At 41.2% G+C, this 25,184-nt stretch overlaps 1 protein-coding gene across 1 annotated transcript; it reads left to right on the forward strand.

The window, feature by feature from the left end:
* Nucleotides 1-379: 379 nt before the first annotated feature.
* Nucleotides 380-24,306, forward strand: LOC115376858 (adenylate cyclase type 4). Its single transcript, XM_030076667.1, has 25 exons — nucleotides 380-1,769; nucleotides 4,910-5,107; nucleotides 5,979-6,140; nucleotides 7,109-7,258; nucleotides 8,040-8,188; nucleotides 8,899-9,010; nucleotides 9,898-10,025; nucleotides 11,675-11,833; nucleotides 12,660-12,819; nucleotides 12,937-13,113; nucleotides 13,939-13,970; nucleotides 14,609-14,662; nucleotides 15,316-15,379; nucleotides 15,636-15,733; nucleotides 16,270-16,354; nucleotides 17,717-17,854; nucleotides 18,066-18,146; nucleotides 18,324-18,499; nucleotides 19,158-19,242; nucleotides 19,681-19,839; nucleotides 20,789-20,935; nucleotides 21,442-21,549; nucleotides 22,194-22,308; nucleotides 22,671-22,795; nucleotides 23,457-24,306. The coding sequence occupies exons 1-25, from the start codon at nucleotides 753-755 to the stop codon at nucleotides 23,589-23,591; spliced, it is 4,014 nt and encodes a 1,337-aa protein (XP_029932527.1). The 5' UTR covers nucleotides 380-752; the 3' UTR covers nucleotides 23,592-24,306.
* Nucleotides 24,307-25,184: the final 878 nt, after the last annotated feature.

Genomic DNA, 25,184 nt, shown 5'->3' on the forward strand with positions numbered 1-25,184 from the left:
ACTAACAAGTTTTTACGCAATGGGGAAATGGCTGGGAGAAGTTTGTCATTAAAATGGTATTAAAACCATGTGATTTATTGTTGTGCCTGTACCAGGAACACAAGCTGAGACAGTCAGTGTTCAGTGAATGTGTGTGTTTTCCTTCTTTTCTTTCATTTTTCCTCTCTGTTTTGAGTTGATTGCGTTGGTTTCTGAATTATCTAATTGTTTATCTGTGTGTTTTCACAGAGACCTTTACGATATGGAGTAACGCTTGTCAAAGGGGAACTTGCAGTGATTTAAGATTTCTTATCAGCAATCCTTGGGCCCATAACGGATCTGTGTGACTACAGGGACAATCAAAAGAGTCGTCATCATCATTTTTGTCAGCGCTGGCATTATTTTTTCTAGGATCTTTGTTGTTTGTGTTTTATTTTGGATATCTTTTTCGTTGTTGAGGAGCTGGACTCTCTCTACAGTGGTCTCACTTCATCAGGTTTTGTAGATTTTTATTTATTTGAATCAATTTGAATCTTGTTTGTGTGTAGAGGTAGATTTTTTTCTCTTGCACAGAAACAAAAACACAAGCATTCAGTAAGGTGTGTGTTCAGTTTTTGAGAGAGAGTGAAAATTCAAAGCCAGGCAGGTAATGAGCTGCCCTGGAGAACCTGATGCAGAGACAGACAGACGACTAGAGCGCCTGACTGGAAATCTGACAGAGAAAGACGGGCAGAAATAACAGGGACATCCTCCAAACCTGTTAAAGTCACAAAATGCAGGGCGACTCTCGAGGTGTTCTGGAGAAGGAAAAGGCCGAGGGTGAGGCGACGCAAGCCTCGGTGAAGCCGGATACAGTGTTTGGCCCGGGTGAAGGGCAGAGCAGCAGCGCCGGGGGCAACTTCAAGGATCTGACTGACACCGCCCTCACAAAGGACACACAAAACCGTGATGTCAACATCTTCCAGGGAAATGACAACACCACGAAAAGCAGTGACATCACCGTTGACGTCTGTGATGTCGCCGCGCCAAAAAAACAATCAGGACTCGACCAGCCCGTGGTTTGCGTAGAGGTAGGCGTGGCTAAAACAGCGCTCGCCCCGGAGCCTCTCAAGCTCCAGTCGCCTCTCAGGGGAACATGTGTGACCCCGCCCGCTATGGATGACGCTCCGGGCAACACAGCCTCTGATAGGCTACGGCAGGAGAACGCTACCTCATCGGAAAGCAGCGACTCCAAAGACTCGGACTACAGCAGCACCAAGTCCAGCCCCGACTACTGCTGCACCAGTTTCAGCTCTGACCTCTGCGATGATGACTGTTTAAAACTCGATGAAGGCTTTGTTGAAAAGAGCAACCCCCCCTCTCCTGTCAGCAGCTCTGACTTGACCATGGATGCTTACAGGCAGTCTCAAAGCAGCGCCAAACCGAGCTCGGACAATAGCAGAGCCGATTTCAGAGCAGACATGACAGAGGCCGACGCTGATAAATCGAAAGAAAAAGACCACCTCTGCGACCAGAGAGGCACACACCCAGATGTTTCGTCCCACTGCAGCGTGCCCCTCACCCAGATGGGGGACAGCAGCCGCTTCACATTGGACGAGGGGGTCGGCGATGAGGACGGGCGAAGCACCAGGTCCAGGCGGAGCGTGAGCGAAGGCGCGTGCTGCTGCTACCGGGCGGTTCACCGGGCGTTTCTGCAGTGTGTGGAGGAAACGCCGGCGATGCTGCCCGGGCTGCTGCTGTCCATGGCCTTCTGTGTGGCCATCATCATCCTCATCCCCACCACTGGAAGGGTGAGATTTCACAACACCAAAACTTTGTTAGTCAGTACTAGCAGTACTCGAGTTGAGGGGGGATGAGGGTGGATGGCATCCCCCCTGAAATAAAAACGGTCAGAATCATCCCCCCTGTAAAACTGCCATCCTCACTTTTCATCAAGTGAAAAAAATTGAACATCCCCCTGAATTTTTTTTTCACAACTCGACTACTGAGTACTAGTACCTGTAAAAATCAGAGATTCTCGACACAGAACCACTGCTCAGCACACACTGATTTATTTAAAAACCCTGTGTAAACATCAGTAAGTAAATAGAAACTGTGTGTTTAGGCTACATCAGAGTAAGATCACTGACTGCATCATCGGCAAAGATCAAAGTAACTACGTCTGCTCACATCACTGTAAATGAGTAGCGTTTTTGTGTACTTTACTTTTTTGAGTGTTTTTTTTTTTTTATGTCAGTAACTTTTACTTAAGTACATTTTTGCTTGACTATTGTATTTCACTGTATTTTGAATCAGACCCATCAATGAGAACAAATGGCCAGTGACAGAATGTGGGACCTTTCACAATAAAAGCTCAGCAAAGATGAGAAGAGGAACCTGCCTCTGCTTTGTTGGTTCTGCGCTTTGTCATTTCTAAATTTCACAAAAAAAGCTGCGCGACGAAAAACTGCACATGGTCGATGGAAGCGAGGACCATTTAGAGTCAGCTGGCCAAAAAAAAAAAAAAAAATTAATAAGTGTGGATAAAAAGGGGAAAAATATCAGTGAGTTGGCCTGATGAGGAGAACCATGTAGACTCAACTATCATAATGACATGCTTATTCCACATTTGTCAGTTGAGTCTACAGGGTCCTCACTTCATTTTTAGCGTAATGCCCCTTTAAAAGAATGTAGTTTGAAATATGTTCTCTCATCCATTTATAACTGCATCGAAAAGATCACCTAGTTACTGTTTTGAAAAAGGACCTCAGTCACTTTTACTGAGTACATTTTAAATGAACAACTTTTTACTTTTACTTTTACAGCAGTAATTCTACTGCAGTAAAATATCAGCAAAGAAACTGCAAAGCCTCAGCAAAGTACTTGTAGCACTTTTTCCACCACTGAACATCATCCTGTAGCCTTCAAGCAGAAAACAAAGCACAATAACAGTATACAATTTTTTTTTTTTTTTTTTTTTTTTTTTTTTTTTTTAAATGCTCATTTTTTAAACACCTGGTTTGAGCCCAGCGACCCCGACTCTGTTTGGTGAAATGAACGATGGAACTGAAATCAGAGTTTGTCTGTGTCAGCTATCAAATTAGAGGACTGGTATGAACGGTCTTGCTCTTACAGTAAACCCAAGGGTATGATAATGTGATCTGGCTTTGAAGAGTTTAAATTATTTAAACATACAGGTTAAGGCTACAGTAGAATAAAAACCCAACTTGTGTTGATGCTACTGATGGTAAAAATACTAGGCTTTGGCCGATATATCATTTGTAATGCTGTGATATTTTTAGCCATATGCAATGATAATAACACCCCACCACCACCACCACATCCACTGAAGTCAAATTCAATCCAGTCCCTGTTGTTTATTCCAGTATAATCAATTTGCACTTTCTCAAATTTAACGTCTAGGCTACTGAGAACAGCGTAACCATAGCAACCCAGCACATCGTAGCGATTAATTAATTTATTTAGCCAGCTAATACTAGTATAATACCGGTTTATTTGTTGTCACGGTAACATCAGCTGTTGTGAGTCGCTCCTCTTAAGGCCACCAGCACTCAACCCAAGCAGAGCTGAAGTCACCCCGGGGTGACAGCTGCCATCCTGGGGTGAAAATGATTATCCCTTTTTGTGTATGTGCATGTACGTCCCGTCACACTGGTCGTCCCCCATGGTGTGTCAGATCATTTAGTCTCTTTGAGATGAAATCCAGTTCTCAGGAGTCGTCAGAGAGCGTCCTGTGCTTCCTGCCTCTCTCAGAGAATGTGTCGATACGTTGTGGATGATTCACTCCAACCAAGTCAGCTTTATTTATCTGACTAAAGTGCCATCTAAACTTTTCTAGAATAAATAAAGAACAGACAACATAATGGAAGTCAAACAAGGTGTAAGGAGTTCACAAAGATCAGTAGAGTACAGAAGAGGGAAGATAACATGGAAAAAAACAGGCAAAACACAGCTGTCAAAGATAATTTAAGTGCAGACAAAAGGCAGGAAGAAGAAATGGGTTTGAGATGTGCTTTAAAGAGTCACTGGAGGTGTAGGTGTAGGTGAGATTATGTGACTGGTCTGAGCACCTGAGTGAGCTTGATGGGGCAATGTTCAGAGACAATTCATGAAGTGCTTTAAAAACAGATGATAAGACTTTAAAATGACATCTAAAACTGACAGAAAGTCACGGAAGGACGGTGAGATACAGAGAAGAAAAAAAGGGAGAATCTAAACTCTTGGCTTAGAAATCAGTGCACACAGTTTACAAACCATGGTCTCACATTCATAATCTATGCCCTCAGATTATGAATCCATGCTCACAGATTTGTGAATTACAGGCAGATCTGTGGGCACAGATTCCTAATCTGAGAGTACACATTTACACATGGCTCTTTTTTGTCTCAGCTGGCCCGAGGGACTATCTTGTACCGGGGAGATATACTCCTGCTTATGGGAAGCAGTTGAAAGCCAAAAGTTAATACTCTGTTGTCACTGATGGACTTTCTTAGTACAGCTACAATTTTGGTAAACAGGGGGAAATAATCCATGATCTAAAACAGAAACATTAGCTCTCAGGTTTCAGCAGCACCCTCTAAAAACAAAAGACCTGGGCATTCTTTGTAGACTTAGTGATTTGCAGCGATGTCAAACAAACATACATGTACAAATCCAGCATAGAAGAGGGAAAGCTCACTTCTTTCTCCTATTAAGCTTTAGCTTTAAGATCTAGCTGTGGCTGTATGGAGAATAGATTATGTCACTTTTCAAGCCTCTTGAGGGTTTCTAGGCAATTCTCCCTCACATTTCCCTGCTAATTTTATTTTTCTATCTTTTGCAAAGTTTTTTTTATATGTGTAAATAAAGAAACCAAACCAAACCAGTGGAGCAAAATCACTTCACACGGGGGTCCCTGCACTGATCTATTGCTGTGTCTTGTTACCTGCAGAACATCGACGTCCATGTAGGTGCTCTGTCGGTGGTGTGTGTGGTGCTCTGCCTGAGCACTGTCCTGCTCGTCTGCCTGCCGTGGCTCGCCACGGTGAGGCGCTGTGGCGGCGCCCTGGCCCTGTTCGTCTGGGTGACGCTGTACATCACCGCTATAGTCTTCATCTTCACCGGAGGGCCTGTGTCTGCCTGGGAGCAGGTGAGAAACGAGGCGCTGAGGGTCTGTTTTTACCAAGGCAACATGGGTTTCAAAACAAATTTGACCATAAATATGAAATGCATACATCACAGACTTCAATCACCACCACGTCTACCATCTCAGATCCTGGTTGTGAACGAGATAACTCAAATACTGTTCATTCACATCTTTTCAAATTTGCTGTCCGCATTCATAAACCATTAGGGATGTTTTCTACAGATTTTGCCAGACTTTCAGTTTGTCAACATGATAATGTCAATAATTGTTATTCAAATCTCGTCTTATTTTTCGTGCTGTGAGTGAGTCAAAAAAAAAAAAAGTCACTTAGGATTCAGAATTAAGTTAAAGTTGTATTTACTGCACTGAAAATGTGTTTGATTTGAAACTGCTATGTCGTACCTGCATTGTAAATCTCCCATTATGCACTTTGAAAACTATACACTATTGCTATTATTGTTTTCTGTCTTTTTTCTTCTTTACTGTCTCATCCCTTTATTGTCACTTTTAAATGAATCGTTCCCCTGTTGCTGAATTTTAGTTTATTTTATGTTTCAGTTTTATTTTTGTGTTTTTGTTTATAAGCTTCCATTGCACATCCCTACGAATGTTTTTATAATTTTTTGTGAGGCACGTTGAGCTGCATTTTAAGTTTGAAAGTTTAATTTGTTATCATTATTGTTGTTGTTGTCGTTTCCATTATACGCATGAAGGAACTTCCTTCTGGTTTCTTTATCAGTTATTTGCATCAACTGCTGCCATGTAGTGAGTTATGGTTATTATAGTGATTTATGGTGTTATTTATATTTTTACCAGTGTAATGACTTTCTTTGTGCCTTGTCTCCTTTTCACCCTCGCTCTCCTCCCGTCCCAGGTTGCGTTCTTCCTCTTCCTCTCTCTTAGTGTGTACACGGTGCTGCCTCTCTCCCTGGCCTGGGCCCTCATGGTGGGGATAGGGACCAGCGTCTCTCACATCATCATCATCAGTGTCTACGTGGCCGTCACGAGCCCGGAGACACCAGACCTGGCCGTGCAGGTAGGGACAAAGTGTAGATTTAGCTCCCAGCAAAACACCATTAAATTTTGTCAGCACTTGTATGCACACATGCAACCAGACAACACTGATAAAGCCATTAAACTTTGCAGAGCACACACTTTCACACTCCAGATGTCCAAGTTCTTGCCATTTATGAATGTCCCTCCTGTAATTTATAAATATAGCCGTGCTGGATCGTTTTACAACACAACTGCAACACAAATACCAGCAACATTGTGAATGGAAATGTCGTAGGCAAAGTCTTGCAAAAGAGCAGCAGCTTTATAAAGAGGAGCACACATACACTTTTGCATGTGTCAAAAAAAAAAAACGGCCTTATTCAAATATGAGGTGTGCACTTTAGGGCGGCCAGCACAATAGTGTTTTGTGGGTTTTTTTGCGCAGCAGGGTTTTGATGTTCCACTGAAAAAATGCAAATAATGTTCGTTACTCTTCGCCGGTTTGTGGAAAATTACCACATCTGGTGTTATCATAAGCACCACCGTCTGGTTTCCGGTATTACAGAAGCGGTGTAGAGATACAGAAAACATTTAAACAAATCGTGTTCACAAGAGATACCTGTGTGTTACCGCTGACCACCCCCACCACACCAACAGTAACCCTTGTGTATTGTTCTTCTAATGAAAAATACCACTGATCACTAAAAAAAAAATAGTTGTGCCATTCAGAGCTTCAGTGGAAAAAACCCGTTCATTTGCATGTCAATAAAATAAATACAATTTGCAATTTCTCTAGTGTGAATAGGGGAAACACTGTATTTAGATGCTCAGGCCTACAGCTTTCTGTGATTAAGGATGATACTCTTTGCATTATTTAACTTTCCATGTCTGTTTTTTCGTATTTTTAAGTGTGAGTAACCAAGAATCTCCTCCTCTCCTCTTCTCTCCTCTCTTTTCTTCTTATTTGTAAACATTACACTCCCTCCCTCTCCCCGCCTTCGCCCTCAGCTGGTGGCCAACGCCGTGCTGTTTTTGTGTGTGAACTGCGTTGGGATTTTCCACCTGTGGATGACCGAGCACGCTCTCAGGATATCCAACCAGAAGAAAGAGGAGTTCAGCGACATACGCTCCAAAAAGGAGATAAAGAAATACCAACAGGTTTCAACACTCACTTGGGCTCAATAGCGGGATGACACTGAGCTTCAATAGAGGACAGAGGTCACGCTGATTTGAGCTTAGGCTTTATTTGCTCAGCTCATCCTGGGTCATTGCAGTTCAGCTGAGAGCTCAAACAAATATAACAATAATAATAATAATAATAATAATAATAATAATAATAAAAAAAAAAAAAAAAACGATTTGAATCAAAATCCCTTTCTAAATAAGCCATCTTATTTTTTTTTTTAGCAATGTTATGACTTAATTTAGCTGGTTTTCAATGTTATTATGGCGTTTTCCAGGAATTAAATGAAAAAAAACAAAGAAACAAAGCTTAACAAGCTGGATCACTAAACTTGCGTCAACAGTTTATTGGAGATTTGCATCGGAAAAGAAGTGCAGTTATCTCACCCTGCTGGGTTTTTACAAATCAGTGAAATGTCTCTTTATTCTCAGGGCCCTTTGTGTGTAGATTGGGGTTTTGGTTACTGTATGCTTTACTAGCTATTAGGTCAACAGATTAATCATTCACTGGTCTGAAACCCAGCAGCAATAGACCAGGCAAATCAAAATGGACACAGTTCACTGTAAGTAAACAAGATGAAACGTGATCCGATGGGTAAATACGGCTTTGTTTCGAGGGGGGCTTTTGATGGCCGCCCGTTTCCGTTACAACCTTTGTGAAAACAGATTGTGTGGGTCAGCGGTGCGATGACCCAGTGCACGAGTGCTTGAACTTTCTGCGGCAATACGCCTGTCCTCTCTGTTCCCACGGTGACAGGAGCACCTCCTCCTGTCAGTGTTGCCACGGTACATCGCCATGGAGCTGAAAACGGAAGTGGTAAACAGGCTGTCCAAGGGCCAAGAGGAGAAAGGACACAGCTTCCACAACTTCCACAGCCTCTACATACGGCAGCACAAAGACGTCAGGTGAAGTTTTGATGTGTGTTGTAATGTCTTCCAAGCTTGGGCAGCCCTTGGGCATCAGATACCAATGTTTGGTCATGTCCTTCTGCATCTGATACTGATGCAAAAGGCGCTCATTAGCAGCCAGAAACACCTTTTGGCGCCAGTATAGAGACACAGTGGGTGGTGACGCAGTATCAAGAGCGAGAAAGTCGGGCTAGGGAGACATTTGCCACAGGATCCCAAAGCAGGGGCTGCAAGATTGATTTCCAAGAGGATACGTCTCGCCTTTGCACGTGACCCAGACTGGGACCAGGAACCGTATCCTAACCTTAACAAGATGTTTTTTATACCTAAACCTCACCACGTGACACTAAAAGCACGAAAGACGCGAAGGGCTGTGATTAAAAGTTGGTATTTGACACTCTGGGAATGAATGTGTATTGTATCAGGGTGGCCGTGCCCCCCACCCACCTACACACTCCTTGGCTGCGTCATTGATGTGTGTGTGTGTGTGTGTGTCTGTCATGCCAGATAAATATTGATTATGTGCATAAAAGGTGATGATGAAGCAATGACAATGAATACCAAAAGTTGTGGTATTTTTAATCTACACTGCTGACTCCTCACTGATTGGCACATCGATCCTAGGTGTTAATGCTTAATATGCTGCTGAACTAATACTGTCGAACATGTTGGTGTGTGTGTGTGTGTGTGTGTGTGTGTGTGTGTAGTATCCTGTATGCAGACATTGTGGGCTTCACCAAGCTGGCAAGCACCTGCTCACCGGAGGAGCTGGTCGCTGTGCTCAACAAGCTCTTTGGCAGGTTCGATGACATCGCCAAGGTGAGCGCCTCGTCACATTCAGCCCCAGATGAAGCTGTTTTTCACGTTGAGTTTGGCAAAGACTCTCAAACACAGCGACGAAAATAGCTTTAAGTGATAGAGCGATGCACTTGACCTTAAGATGTGAGAAGAAAATAATGCTGATGATAATCTTTCACCTTTGAGGTTGACCAATGATTAATAGAGATAAAAAGGAACATTTCAGTGGACAAACCTAGTTAATTTTTTTTTTATCTTAATTTCAAACATCCATGAAAAGAGTGTTAAGTCTTGTTTTTTTAGATTAGGAGGCATCTCCTCAGCAGATTATAGTTATTGATCCAAATAGTTATATTTAGAAGGGCTGCACACGTCTTTATTTATATCACCATGTTTTGGCAGTTTGCCTTCATCAGGGTGTCATAACAAAGAAAATTTAAACAGGCACAGATGTCCATAACTGATGATGTCACATGTTTGGCTCCCAGTGACTCATTTTTTTTTTTTTATTTAAGGCCCATTGTATAATAAAAAGCAAGCATATGACAAATCATTTTACTCATCGAAAAAAAAAATGTCCCATAAGAATATGCTGCATCTCTTTAAAGATGCTGTTAAAAAACATGGGGTCTTTTTTAATGATTTAATGATTTTAATGATTATTATTTATCTCAAAGTCAATGATATAATATAAAGCAGGGATATTTTATGGTTTGGCACGTCCTTGCTTGGTTTGAGGGGGCGTTCATGTGCTTGTGCTTAACTTGTTAATACGGTAAATGCAGTGTTTCCGATTGGCACTCGGAGGCAGGATGAATTCAACCGCTGGGATTATTTATGCCTTCAAAGCAGCTCCTCCTCTTAAACCTCAGCTTACACCTCGTCATTGTTTTGAAATCTCCCCGCAGAAGAACGAGTGTCTTCGCATCAAAATCCTGGGCGACTGCTACTACTGTGTGTCCGGCCTGCCCGACCCCATCCCGACCCACGCCAGGAACTGTGTTCAGATGGGGCTGGACATGTGCACCGCCATCAAGTCAGTTTCTCTGACGCACATTTTTCCTTATATTGATCGTTAACATTTGAATCAGTGACATTAATTCTGCTCCGGACTCTTCTGGTTTCCCTAACTGGATCTGTTGTCTCCTTCTTCTGCTTCTCCTTCTTCTTCCTACATTAAATTTTCCAAATGTTCCTCTCTAAGATCTGGTGAGAAATGACGTCACCACCATCTAAAATCACTGATATTATGCGATTTTTCATTTAAATTGAAATTCCACAGGTCCATGTATAAAAGAGTAAATGCAATAAGTGCATACGTGCTGAATTAAATGTCTAAACATAATAAAATATAAATGATAAATCAACCAATAATAAGCCAAAGTCCTCTCCACTTGTTTTTGCTGTGATCTGCATTACGCCGTTCTCTTTTTGTCAACTTGGCGATAAGTTATTTTAAAGTAAAATAAGGTAAATGGATACAGGCTGTATGCTCACTTATTTGCATGTCTTTTCACTCAGTATCACTTCCTCATGGTGCAGTGGACTAACGCGCTTTTGCACACTCACTTCTCTTCCCTGTAATGCTGGTTGAGCGCACACAGCTGCACAACGTGGAAGAAGTGTAACATGGAAAATGTCGGTAATGTTATGGCTCTGTGCGCTGTGCACTGCACCGTTGAATTCGGGGACGTTTGCTGACAAATATTAAACACGACAAACATATTCCAGAATCATTTCACAAGCCTTTCACTTTCACTTTCACAACTATTTAACTGCAACTGAGGTCGATCCAGCTTCACTTACCTGACGTTTAAATATGCAAGTCTAATAATTATGCATATAGCTTTCTTGTAAATGTTTGAAATAATTTTTGCTTATTTTCAGGGGTTTCTTTGGTATGTTTTTGTGCAGTTTTTCTGTTTTTTGCAATTTTTTGCTGATGTTCTGGTATTTTTTTACTCATTTGCTAATCGACGCAGCGTCACTGATCTGACGTGTAACTTCAAAGGCTGCAAATTGAGCATCTGTCTTCTAGTTTTTCATCAACCAGTTGTAAACAAAAAGGAAACTTTTACAGTTCCCATGACACAAACTCTTAAAGTGATATACAAATAGGACAGAATTTGTGTGCTGTTGAGATAAAAACTACAAAACAGAAAACGTCCTTCCAAAGTGTTCAAACCTCTTGACCTTCTCCATATTTTGTTTTTTCAAAAAGCAGTTTAGTCACGAAAACTCCTCTATCAAAGTGAAAACAAATGATTAAAAATCTGCTTTGCAACCCCTCATTTGAGCTAAAATGTTGCACACAGAAATTTGTCCAACATTTCTTATCATCTGTAGCTCAGATGTAATTTTTAGATTGTGTTTAGCGGTGGTGAACAATGATTTCCTTTGAATTTTGTTCTTTTATATTTATTAACTTATTAGCTTTCTTGCTAACAAAGTAAGTCTCTTCACTGAGTGGAATGGAAACTCTGTTGGAAATCTAGGAATAAATTGTTCATTTATGGATGGCATTATAGATGATGGAGCATTTTGGGATACACAATGGGACACCAAAGTCAAGTGGTCTGAATATTTTTACAAAGCACAAATTACAACAACTTTGTAATTTGTTAATATGTGATGTAAATTTAACTCTAATAATGCTAATTCTGCTCAAACTGTGTCTCCCTGTAGTAAACTGCGTGAGGCAACGGGGGTCGAGATCAGCATGCGGGTGGGCGTTCACACGGGCAACGTGCTCTGCGGCGTGATCGGCCTGCAGAAGTGGCAGTACGACGTGTGGTCACATGACGTGACGTTAGCCAATCACATGGAGTCTGGAGGCCTTCCTGGGTGAGAATACATCTCTGGCATATGAACTGGAGCAGAAAAAAATGTGGTGATAATGATGATGATGATGATGATGGGGTGTTGGAGATGTGAGATTGGTGTCCTTTCAGTTTGCATTTTTGAAAATAAAGCAGTAGATTATATCAACATGTGTCTTCTTGCAGTAGCAGTGGAAATAGCTAATTAATGCACTCCAGTTACTGTAATTGAATAGCTTTTATTGGACTTTGTACTTTATTTGTTACTAATTTTGTTTCTGTTTAAGTACATTTTTTGTTGAAGTAGTTCCTGCATTTTAAATCACATCCTTCACAAAGTTTGGATGCTCTCCGTTAGCTTTGGCCACATAAACTCACCAAATATCTATTTTTTTTTTTCAATCTCAAATACCAGAAACTAGAAGAATCTGGTTTAAACATTTGTCATTCTTGAATTGCATGTGATCGATCACACATTTCACAATGTTCTCTGTTCTCAAAAGTAACTCAGTAACTGTTACTTATGTAGATTTTAATTCAGGTGTTAGTGCTACCTATGTAAAAATTATAGCAAGGTGACAGTGCTGCTGTTTTAGCAGGATGCCTCGAAACACATTTTAGAGACCTTTTCATAGAATTCCTTTTACCTGTTTTATTATCGTGCTTGTCTGTTTATTGCAAATCCATGTTATTTTCACCTTTTACATTATTAGCCTTTTCAAATTATGGTTCCATTGTTTGTAGCTGTGTTTCGAAAAGTGATATAAAAAGTTCATTCTTATTCTTCTTACTGATAAATGCTATACTAAAAATGTAAACTCCTTGTGTTGATAATATTGCATCATTTCCAGGCGAGTCCACATCACAGAGGAGACACTGCAGCACCTGGATGGAGCGTACCAAGTGGAGGAGGGAGACGGGGGGAGCAGGGATCCCCTCCTGAAAGGCAGGAAAACCTACCTGGTGATCGATCCGCACAAGACAGACAGCCTCACCAGGAGGCCCAAAGAGGTCCGTGTGTCTGTGTCTGTGTTTGTGTGTGTGTGTTTGTGTACTAGTTACCACGAAAAATTAAGCTGAGTAGTCAGTAATAGTAAAAAAAAAAAATCTCAATCATCTCAATTTCAGATAAACACTCTGGCATCAAGCGCGGGCAGACAGCGAGCGTCGGTCCGGATGTCGCAGTACCTCCAGTCCTGGCAGACCATCAACCCCTTTGCTGACCTGAGCAACCCGGGGGCCACGCCCTCCAAGCAGCCAATCATGTCTGCCCATGCTGCAGTGAACCAATCACAGCTGTCCGCAGTACGTATGATTGATTAGTCCCTCAGCAAACCTTGCAAGCCATCTCTGATTCTTTAGCCCTTTTCACTCCTGCATTTTAGGCTCGTCCAATCCCTGGTTTACAATAAACTCAGGGCTCGATTCACATTTGAATTTATTATCCCCAGGCCTTGCAGTAAGCCCAAGATCAAAGACTCCCTCCACTCATAAATGTGTTTTTCTTATATTTTTGATATTATATTTTCTGACCTTGACTGTACTGACTTGAATCTGTGCAAAATCACTCAAGAGGTGTTTTCACACTCTTCTAGTGAAGGTGGAGGTGTGTGTGCCCGCCCCTAAAATCTGAGATTCAGATGTAACCCAGGCCAGCTGGATTTGGTACGTCGCAAATCCGACAGCCAATCCCGTCAGTTCATGAGTTGGTGATTTGCATATCATTAGCAGCAGCCCTACCGATCACTTGAGTGCTTTATTTAAAAAAAAAAAAAAAAAAAAAAAAAAGCAAGACCAACTCAAAATGGCTGCATCACATGAACAATTTTAGTGTAATACAATATTTTTTTCATGGTTAGATTATCAACTACGGCATAATTTTTGCAACTATCACAACTAATCTTCACACTTGGTAGTCAAAGCGCGAGGTTAACATGAAGTGCAGTTTTAATCTCTATTCACACTGCAAACTTTAACCCAGACTTTTTCAGGGATGAAATTTGGGGATTTTGTTTGTCTCCGACCTCCGGGATGCTTCAGTTTCATCATCATCTCTGTGTTGTGTGTGTATTTAAGAGCGATCTTGGCTTTGTTGACGATATGGGTACACGTATGTGTGTTTGCTTGCAGGAGAAACTGCCCGCTCAGAGCAGCCCCAACTGGTGAGACCCTTTCAATTCTCAACTCCAGTCGTTAAACTATTCTCTCTTTTTCTTTAAATGAGTTTCGGTGTGAGCCTTCTCCTGTGTTAAAATTGTTTTTCTAACCAGTGCCATTACATATTGTAGCCTCATAGAAATTCTCTCTGTTGGTTTATCTCAATATCCCCCCCTTGTTGTTTTGGTGTAATTTATGAGTCTGATGGAAATGAATGCAGTATTACACCTTCAAAATTGTATTGCAGCTTTGATCCACCAGTCAAATGTATGCATCCCCAAAAAGTCAGACAATTTGTAAAAAAAAAAAAAAAAAACGTTTTGATTAGTCTACCACAACATTCCTGTAGAATAAATCAGGACTTGCATGACTTGCAGGAGCGCAGCAATGATGGATTCTTTCACACTTTTGATTAAGGTATTAAGTGTGATGTCAGTATCACACGTGCATGTGCTCAGGTAGCTGAAATCAAACCCCAAACTCTGCAGTATTAAGGCCGAGCTGCATCTGTTCGTCCATACAGGATCGACTTGGTTCTTTTAGTAATAATATCCTACTTTATTCATCCTGAATTAAAGCCCCACAGGTAAAGTTTGTACTCGTTCTGTGAAGCTGTGTCTAACGTGTCGTTGTTTTGTCCCAGTTTGGTTGTGGATAATGACGTTCGGGGATCACTGGACACAATTGATGCCGCGGGGTAAGCCGTCATCATAATTCTGCCGCTATTTGTTTTAATGCGTTATTTTCACGGTTTCTTTTCATGACGTACAAGACAAGCGTCGAAGTTTATGAAGCACAATTACAATCATACATTTATTAGGGATGGCCTGATATATCAGCGGGCTAATGTCAGTTTTAAAAAGCAATATTGGTATCTCAAACTGAGCAAAATACTTGACTATCTTAAGACAAGCCTTTATGAAAAGCTGGACCTGTTTTGCCCCTGCAGTTGTAGGAGTATGATTGTTCCAAAAAAAATCTCACCGGTATCAGCATCAGTAATGAAAACATAAAACATTGTTCCTTCCCTAAATATTACCAGCTGCACTGTTACCACAGCACAATGTCTCCCTGTGAATAAAATCCCAATTAATTTGTCATTAATCATTAATTGCAGCTACTATCCACTAATGTGCAATTAATTGTTCTCCAAATGTAATTAATTGTTTATCTGTGAGATATGAAACATCCGCCAGCCGTATTCATCATAAGAAAAACAATTAAGTAACTTTTCGGAATATAAGGTTTCATTTATTGGATTTTATCATGAAATTGAATATCCTCTAACCATCCCTCGTGTGTGTGTGTGTGTGTGTGTGTGTGTGTGTGTGTGTGTTGTCTGACAATCAGGAGAAGAGGAAAAAGGCTTAACTGGCTGACTCTGCTGTTCAATGACTGGAGCCTGGAGAAACAGGTAGCTGCACCCTCTGGTCTGATGTCCAAAGATTTAACCAGGGTCACACACACACACAGCAGGACGTTTGTGTGTGTGAATATATTGTGTGTGTGCATGTGTGTGTGTGTGTGTGTTGTGCTCAGACGCTGCAGTAATGTCACATGTAACGGTGCTTTCTCTAACCATAGTTGGAATGAACGTTTGTGTTATTTAATGTTGGAATCTATGTAACGATAACTCTGTGTGTGTGTGTGTGTGTGTGTGTGTGTGTCAGTTCCGCATTTCAGAGGTGACAGGTCTACACCAGTCAATGAGCTGCCTCGTTCTGATCTTCGTGACTCTTTTCATCGTCCAGATGCTCGTCTCTGAAAAGTGAGAGTACCACCTGACATTATTTTACACACATGCAAACGCCCGTTTTCTCTCTCTCTCTCTCTCTCTCTCTCTGTTTTTCACTTTTCCACCCGCTCAGTCTGTTACTGTGCAGGTCAGGTCCCGATTCACAGAGACCGCAATGTGAGTCCAACTTGGACATATTTTATGCATGTAATTTCATTGAGGTTTTGTCTTATTCGCCTTTCAACTTTAAGACTAATCCATCAAGATCCTTTTTAATTGTATTGTTCTCTGACCTGATTTGAGACCTAAAAATGAGTTATCAGGTTGATTAATAAGATCTTTGTTGTAGGAATGATAGCAGCCTTTATGAACCAGTTTTGCTTGGACGCCTTGAATCCCCAAACTCAAAAAACAAGTGAAATAAAACACTCACTCACTAAAACTCTCACTCGCTGCAAGCCTGCTCTCTCATCCGGTTTCTTACTCGCACTCTCTCACACACTTTGTTTGCTTACTCACTCATACAGGCAATAAAAAAGTGTGTAATTCTTCCCTTTCTCCCCGCCTAGGAACTTTGAAATGGCTGTGTCTTACGGTGCGACCTTCCCCGCACTGGTGCTGTTTCTGTCCGTTGCCTTCACAGGATACTTGGAGGTAAAAGAGACCCTCAAGGGGATTTATGATGATACCATGAGATATTAGAGGGAGGAAGGGATGTTCACGCTTTCATGATGTGTGTATTTTTGTGTCTATGTGTGTGTCACAATGAACAGCAGCAGTGCACACTTAGAAGCAAAATGCGGGAAAAAAAATATGCAGAAATATGTTTTTGCATGTGGAGCCTCTGATGTGCCACATGAATAATTAGAAAAGGTCAGCGGTAAAGACAAATAAACAGTGACAAACTTTTAGAGGGGAAAAATTCACAAATTACCGATATGGCAGCTGATATAGTGAATTTCAAACTTGCATGAAAAAAGACCTTTTCTATGGGGATCATGCACCGATTTTGCACCGGTATGAGTATGCAAAGGCACTCAGTCGGCTGCTTTTTAAGCAAATAACTTTAAAGAGTATTCACCATTATTATACATTGTCAACCAATTCTAGAAATGAACCCTGAGAATATAAATAATGACTACAAAGCTAAATATACATCATTACTGCTCAATATCAGTCAGTCGATGACCATTTAAATAAAGAATGCGTTTGGAAAAAATGGTCTCACTACAATGAAATGGCTGCTATGGGGGCTAACATCATCACACATGAAGCAAATGTGGCTCATTGAATTCGCAAGAGTCTCAACTTTCCATTGAAACCCAATTTAGCTGGCTCCAAGACTGTTTAGGCCCCAGTCTGCACAAATATGCCATTTTATAATAGGCGAAATAACAAATTTGTACTGAATGCAAACATCTGCATGGGATTAACATAAGGTGGGCATGTCTGCAAAGAAAGGTTTTTATACTGGCACATATCAGTCAACATATGACACCGATATGCAGTATCTGTGATAGGTCATTGACATATTTTGTATCCTCATTCATTCATTCATTCATTCATTCAAACCATGCCACACTTACACTGAGTGAAATGTTCACACCCAAGATATTTTATGGCTGCAGCATTGCAGCAAATAGAAAATATGTAGATGTTACCCATTTCCCTGTAATTCAGCAGGACAGATGTGGGATCTTTGGAAATCTTGGGATCTCCACTTTAATTTCAAATGAGGTTCTTTGAATCCAAACGAAGCGCTGACAAACATACTTGTAGCTGAGCTGAAGAGATTATTGGAAAAAAATAAACTACTGAACGTGTCTGTAATTATTTTCTTTTCACAGTAAAAGTCTTGTCTTGACATGCAGCGAACGCAAAATAAATCAAGTGTCTTCACCCATCAAACGCTCACGTCTCACCGTCTCTCTTCTGGCTTGCCTTCAAACTCATTTTAGTGTAGATTACCCTCTGCACAGGTGAATAAGTGTGTGTGTGTGTGTGTGTGTGTTTCAGAAGTGGCGCTCGAAGATGCCGCTGAACCTGCAGTGGATATCGGGCCTGTCGTGCGGTCTCACCACCCGGGCGGTGCTGCGGATCCTCATGATCACTCTCTGTGTGCTCATCACTCTGCTCATGGCCATCCTCAACTACGTGCGTTGTTTATTTTGGCCTTTACAAGTTATTTTCCCGCTATTTATATTTTTCTCGCCTCGGTTCCATACGTTGTTAAATGTGGAAATCCCTCAATCCATTTGTCTGTTCATCCACCTATCTTTTCAGCGATTTATTGATATTTATTTATTTATTCTGTGTTTTGTCATTCTTTCTTTCTTTCTTCTCATCATATCTTTGTGGCTCTCAGTTCTTCATCCCAGGAAACAACTGTACCTCTATCGCCACCAACAGGACCGAGTTGGAAGCTCTCAAACTCTACACTGTGCCCGTGAGTCCATTTTTTTTTAAAGGGGCATTTCACCATGTTATGTATAAATACATCGCAGGAAATCAAGCCCATTCATGAGATGTGACCTTGAATGAACTTTGTGCAACACACATCTCGCCCACATTTGTATATCCTCTTCTTCTCTCTCTCTCTCTCTCTCTCTCTCTCTCTCTCCAGTACTACCTGTACTGCTGCCTGCTGGCCATGCTGGGCGTGGTCGTGTTCATCAAGACGTGTTTATCGCTGAAGGTGCTGCTGCTCACGCTGGCCGTGGTGGTTTACCTCGCCCTTTTCCTGCACGTTTACGCCCCGAGGTCCGACTGCCTCATCGATCTGCTCTACAACGACACCAAGTAAAGTGACAAAGCACCTCATATCATGTGTCGCTTATTTATTTTTAGCCAATCAGTTCAGTTGAACAGACAGAGCACACTCGCTGAGTAATAAACCCACCTCAGCATTTTCCCTCTCTAACTTTCCGCCCGTCCACATTCACTCGCTGTTATCTACGGTCATTACACGGCTGCATTTCGCTGCCTTTTGTGTGTCGATCAGTGCAGACGGAGAACCTGGTCTGCAGGATCGGCTCACCATCATTTATTTAGGAGGTTTGAACAGGGAGCGGACCCACTGACTCCAAGATACAGGATCCTCTTGTCTGAGGAATTACGTAACGGCGGAAAGAGAGACTCTGACGACAGTATGGCTCTGACTGTGTGTGGGTCGGCTTTTGTTCTCCTTTTGCGGACACACACACACCAGGCATAAGACCAGCTGATCGGGGACGGCTTGTCTAATTGGGTCGAAAGTCATGTCCCCATTTGGAAAGAAGCTGCTTTTTGGGGTTAGTGGTTAGGGTTCAGGTTAGGTACACAGTTGTTATGGCTGGGGTCAGGGAAAGTCTCCAGGAAATGAATGTTAGTCTATGAAATGTCCCCCAAAGCCACCTAAGTAAATGTGTGTGTGTCTGTGTGTGTGTGTGTTTGTTTGTGTGTTGTCATTTTCTTACAGGCCCGGTGTCCTGAAGGAACCTACGATCATGGCCGGGGTTTGGCTGTTCATCTTCTATTTCACATGCCTCAAACTGGCTAGACAGGTGTGTGTGTGTGTGTGTGTGTGTGTGTGTGTGTGTGTGTGTGTGTGTTTGTGTTTGTGTGTAAGTGGGTTAAATGCCGGTTTGTGTAGGAGTGCTCACAATTGTTTGTTTCTGTGGTTTTCGAAGGAGAAAAACAGGAAGTGTGTATATGCTTATGTCTCTCTTAGCCTTGCTTGTGCATGTGTGTGTGTGTGTGTGTGTGTGTGTGTGTGTGTGTGTGTGTGTGTGTGTTTGTGTGTGTTTGTCCTCCAATGCAGATGCGGATGTGGTAGGTTAGGTTCAACACATTTGTACCCAAAGTCTGAAACAACAACAAGCTACCCTTTGACCCAAATATGTACAAGCATGTTTGTTTTAATCTCTCTCTCCCTCTCTCTCTCTCTTTCTCTCTCCCTCTCCCTCTCTCTCTCTCTCTTTCCCTCTCTCTCTCTCTCTCAGGACGAGCTCGGTTGCCGCGTCGACTTCCTGTTGGAGCGTTGTTTCCAGTCGGAGAGAGAGGAGATGGAGACCATGGAGAACGTCAACAAGCTCCTCCTCCAGAACGTCCTGCCGCTCCACGTCGCCTCTTTATTCATGGGCAAAACCATTCGCAACCAGGTAACAAACAACAGCAACAACAACAACAACAGCGGGGCAGGGTCACAGTCATCCCCCATCTACTGAGCACCATCCATGCTACATATTTTTGGATTTCCTGTAAACCATAACCATGTAAACATCAATTTTGTGACTTGGTTAACCTTTTGTTGTTGTCTTCTTATGTTTACTTTTATATATCTAATCACGTCTGCTGTCGTAGCTGCTGCTGTTGTAGCCTACATTTCAAGTTGGTGTTGTCATATTCATAGTAACAGAAGTCACTGGAAAAAAAAAAGAAAAAGAAATTCAGCATGTGCATCTTTGGTTTATCAGCAATTCAGTCCAATTTGGGTTGTTTTGTTACAGTTACATTTGATGTGTGTGTGTGTGTCAACTAGGATTTGCATCAGTGAGACAATTCAGTACTTTTATTCCAAATATTACGATTATTTATGAACATGCAGTAATATAAGAATATCCCTTTTCTTCTCAAATGGGAAAAAAACAGACAACAGAATTACTAATTGATGAAAAAGCTGCAACGCATGTTCTTCTGTTACATCACCACAATGTTAGATCATCTTTAAAATCATTAAAATCATGGCAATTCAGGGTGAAGTCAAAGCAATTCATTCGCTCTATTCCTTTCAGCAGATGAACTCAGTTGAATCGTCATAATTTATAATCGATGCATCAATTCAGTCAATGGATCATTACATCCCATGAAAGAGTTTCATTACAAAACGATATATCCATCATTTGGAAAAACTGACACCTACACAATAAATGTTGGCATGAACATGAAACACATTACATGCATGGGGCATCTTAAGACATCATGCCACAAAATAGATGCCACAGTGGACAACGCTATTATTACATGATGAACAATAATTACTTTTTGGCGGCGGAGTTTGCCAAAATGCACTGTATGTATTTTTCATGTTTCCAATTTCTTTGTTTGCAGGACCTTTACAGCCAGTCGTGTGAGTGTGTGTGCGTCATGTTCGCCTCGGTTCCTCAGTTCAAAGAGTTTTACAGCGAAAGCAGCGCCAACAGGGACGGACTGGAGTGTCTGCGCTTCCTCAACGAGATCATAGCGGACTTCGATGAGGTACGAGGGCAGGAAAAAAAAGAGTTAGCAGAAGTCACAACTTGCGATTTAATTACTCATCAAGACAAGTGATTTTATCCTGTATTAAGGTTTAAAATTTAAAAAAGCCAGTGCCAAAGAAAATCTTGGATCTAGTTCAGTTGCACTGCTAACAAGTGAAATTATAGATGAGGCAGTTACTCCTTTTCTGTTTTTCAAAGAAAAATAAAGACTTAAAAATCTCTATTACATTCAGTGATTTTTTGCCTTAATCACATGCTAACTTTACTTCTAGCTTTCCCTACTTTCTTTTTTTTTACTTCTCCCATTTTTCAGTGCATGACTCATAGAAGACCCTCATGCAGAATATTATCTTATGATTCATATGTGACATTCGGCCTTTATTAATCCTGGGAAAGTTTAAGATTCCTGTCTGCCAAGATTGAGGGATTCAAAGTGACTCTCTCTTCTTCTTTTTTCCCCTCTTTCTCTCTATACCTCACTCTCTCATCCTCCTCGTGGTGCAGCTCCTCTCCAAGCCCAAGTTCTGCTCAGTGGAGAAGATAAAGACCATCGGCAGCACCTACATGGCCGCCGCAGGGTTGACCAACACGGCCACAGGCGAGGAGAGAAAGGTTTGCCTCCTTTCATCCTGTTTCAGCCACTGATCTACGCTAAAAAATTCATCATAAATTAAAGTATTAAATGATCTTATAGGTTAGTGGCTCAAACCCTTCATCAGTAAAGTTGTTTACTAATTTTGTCTCGATAGCACAGAGTGTAAAATACATGGGAGAATAGTCAGCTGTAATGTAGTCATATAAGCCTAGATGAAGGCGACGTTTTCAAAGTGGGGTCTGGGGACAGCCACGGGTCCTTGAGGGGCTTCCAGGGGTTCCTCAGCAAAATGAGGAGAAGTTTAAGATAAGATAAAATTGCACTTAATTGATTCCTTAGGGGATATTGAGGTACCATAACAATTAAGTGTACAATGGTTACTGTACTTAAATTGCTATGATTTTATTCACTAGTAATTGTTACACGTAATTGTTCTTTTTATGTCAGCGTCCCTATAAAATCACTTCAAATTGTGGTCCACACCTTAATGAATGTTAATGTGGGGATGTGGAACATAAGCAGACAAATAAACAAACCAAAAACTTAATGTGTGTAGTACTTTAAAAACAGTTTTGCTTAAAGATCATACTTGATGAAAGCTGATTGAAGGACAGATTATTTGACAAATGAGCCTAAACGCGGCCTCTGGCTCCCCCTACAGAAATGTGAGACATCCTACAGTCACGTGCGCTCCATGGTGGAGTTTGCCATCGCCCTGATGGGCAAACTGGAACTGATCAACACACACTCCTTCAACAGCTTCAAACTGAGGATCGGTGAGTCTGAGCCAGATGAACACTGACAAGATGGTGAAAAATTATCAAAACAACAATACCTATTTAAGCCTATGCTGTCTATGCATATGTTGTGTTTTTTTTTTTTTTTTTTTTTAACAAAATGAGATGAGACACATTTTCACTTTTTCTTTTAAATCACTGTCTCTGACCAAACAACTGAGTTAAAAGCAATGATATTTGAGGAACTCCCTTTTTTTTAATTATTTTTTTTTTAACAGTGTATAAAGGGTAGAACATTATCATTGGGGCACATGATGGCCATTCCCATGCTCAGTTATGTGTCATAAGGTATCGCAGGGCACTTTTGGGCTGATACCACTTGTTATATGTCCCCTCTGCAGGAATAAACCATGGGCCAGTGATCGCAGGTGTGATCGGCGCTCATAAACCCCAGTATGACATCTGGGGTAACTCGGTTAACGTGGCCAGCAGGATGGACAGCACGGGAGTCCTGGACAAGATACAGGTGAGAGGAGCGAGGCAGAAGTGCAACATATAATGGGAGCTGCCAGGGTTGAAGCATTTCTAAATAAATGGTTCGATGGCTTAAAGCGATGAATGTTAATGTAAAAGCCGTTTACAAGACTGAAGCAGAGGAGAGGAATGTTTAGTTTGGGTTTATTGATTTTACACTTAAAAATACAAAACAAGCTTCCTCAGAAAGACAAGCAATATGAGCATCTGTGTGAAGGGACAACTAAACAAAAACATAGTATATTGGTATGGTGTATTCGCATAATACATAATATAATGTTGTGTGACGTCAACACACAGCTGGATTGACTGATGGGTGGAAGTGTCGAGGTCTTGAATCATAACTAATTTGGTGCATGTTGCTGGAAATCACTTGGAAATATGATTTGGAAAGAACACACAAATATGTTGTATTCTCTATAAAAAAAAATATACATATCTCTGTGAGTATTGAAAAAAGCGTGTGCTCTGAGACGTTTTTTATTTGTTCCTTTGCTGCTGCTTTTAGGCAGTAAATCCATTAGTATTCATTTTGGGGTGCATGCACACCAATGATTTTTCTTCCACTGAAAATACTAGTGAATAAATAAATAAATGAATGGAGAAAAAAAAATTCTCTCTCTCTCTCTGTCTCTCTCTCCGTGTGCTCCCAGGTGACGGAGGAAACGGCCCGGGTGGTGGAGAGCCTGGGGTACAGCGTCACTGTCCGAGGAGTGATCACCGTCAAGGGCAAAGGGGAGCTCACCACCTACTTCATCAACACAGACCACACAGCTCCCCAGTTCTGACCTCCTTTGTCCAACATGTGTCCACCCACACTGAATGACGGGCATTTTTACCCATAAACCTAGACTAGCGTTCAGTAGTAGTTGCAAATAATTGCTATTGTTTCTGTGTGAAACAAAATACAGCAGTTTGGGCAATCATGGCCAGTTATGTGGAACTTAAATGAGCAAAGGCGACAACTTATATGAGTTGTCCTGATGTGATAAAACCCACTCATCTGGTCCACGGAGATAAAAACAAACACTAAGAATCATTTGCAGACACTGTCTGATCCAGGTCTCCCATCTTTTGCATCTGCACTGACTCAATATTGAGGAGACTGATAGAACCGGGTTAATGCCTGTTCGGCTCTTGAATCCGTCGAGGAGCTGCCTTTGTCTTTTGGATGAGACACTAAACCAGATCCTGACTGGTCAAATGAAGGCCTGAGACTTTGGCAGCTGGAAGCATGTTGAAAAAGCTTTCAGCTCTTGGGCCATTTAATGGCAAACCATGTCGCCTACTGTATCTGCGTTATGTCATGTATTTATGTGTGTTTGACATCTTTCCATGTACTGTATCTTGAGGAATCCTCTTCATCTGTACTGAATGGACAGGACATTGCCACTGAAAAATACATTTTTTGGTAGTCAGTTTGCTGGTACTCATGAAGGAATAGTCCACCATTTTGGGCAAAATACCCCTTTTCTGACTTACCCAGACTGAGACAAGATGTTGGAAACCATTTTCACCTCTGTACGTCCAGTGGTTCAGTTCCTGTGGTTAGCATTTCCTGTTAGCTTTGCATAAAGACTTAAAGTCTATGGGAGTTGTTTACCTGGCTCCATCAAAGTGAAAAAATAAATGTTACAGCAACTCTGAAGCTGTTTTATTTGCACAATGTATTGTGTGTATTTGAAATACACATATTGTCTCAGTCTGTCAGAAAAAGGGTATTTTTCCCCAAATGTTGGAGTATTCCTTTAACATGGTTTCCATAAAACATTTGGTAATCTTGTAGTGGAACTGAGTATTAATATTTTGTTTGAATTATTATTATTTCCACTGAAAATAATACAAAAAAGAAACCACTGCTGCAAGCAGAGGTTAATTTGTTACATTTGTGCTGATTGTTACAGTCAGAGTCGCAATAACTGTGCACTCATTCATGTGACAGCTTTATAAAAAAACATGTCTGGCAGCCAGCTTAGGTGTGTCAACAAGATTAATGTTTGTGATACACCACAAGATATTTATCTCTATTGAATGCAATTCTATGGAGGAAGCCATAGAATTGCAGAGTATACATTTGAATATATATTTGGAAAATCAGGGTCATTATAGTTTTACTATTTACTTGTATTTACAAATTTCCCACTCCATTCTAGTGCTAAATGGCATTTACTTTAGTTTAGCTTTGATATTTTATGAAGTTTTAGTTAACTTTAGTTTGAGTTTTTGTCTTACAAGGGCTGCCACAGATGTATAGAGTGTATTATTTGGTGTTATTTGGTACAAAAGTAAAAAAACTACATGATTTTTAGATGCCTGTTCTGCCCAAAATCCACATAATCGATGCTGTAACAAATCTTTTTTTCACACCACTGACCTAATTT

This window comes from Myripristis murdjan, chromosome 18 (genome assembly GCF_902150065.1).
Source record: "Myripristis murdjan chromosome 18, fMyrMur1.1, whole genome shotgun sequence".
NCBI classification, from domain to species: domain Eukaryota; kingdom Metazoa; phylum Chordata; class Actinopteri; order Holocentriformes; family Holocentridae; genus Myripristis; species Myripristis murdjan.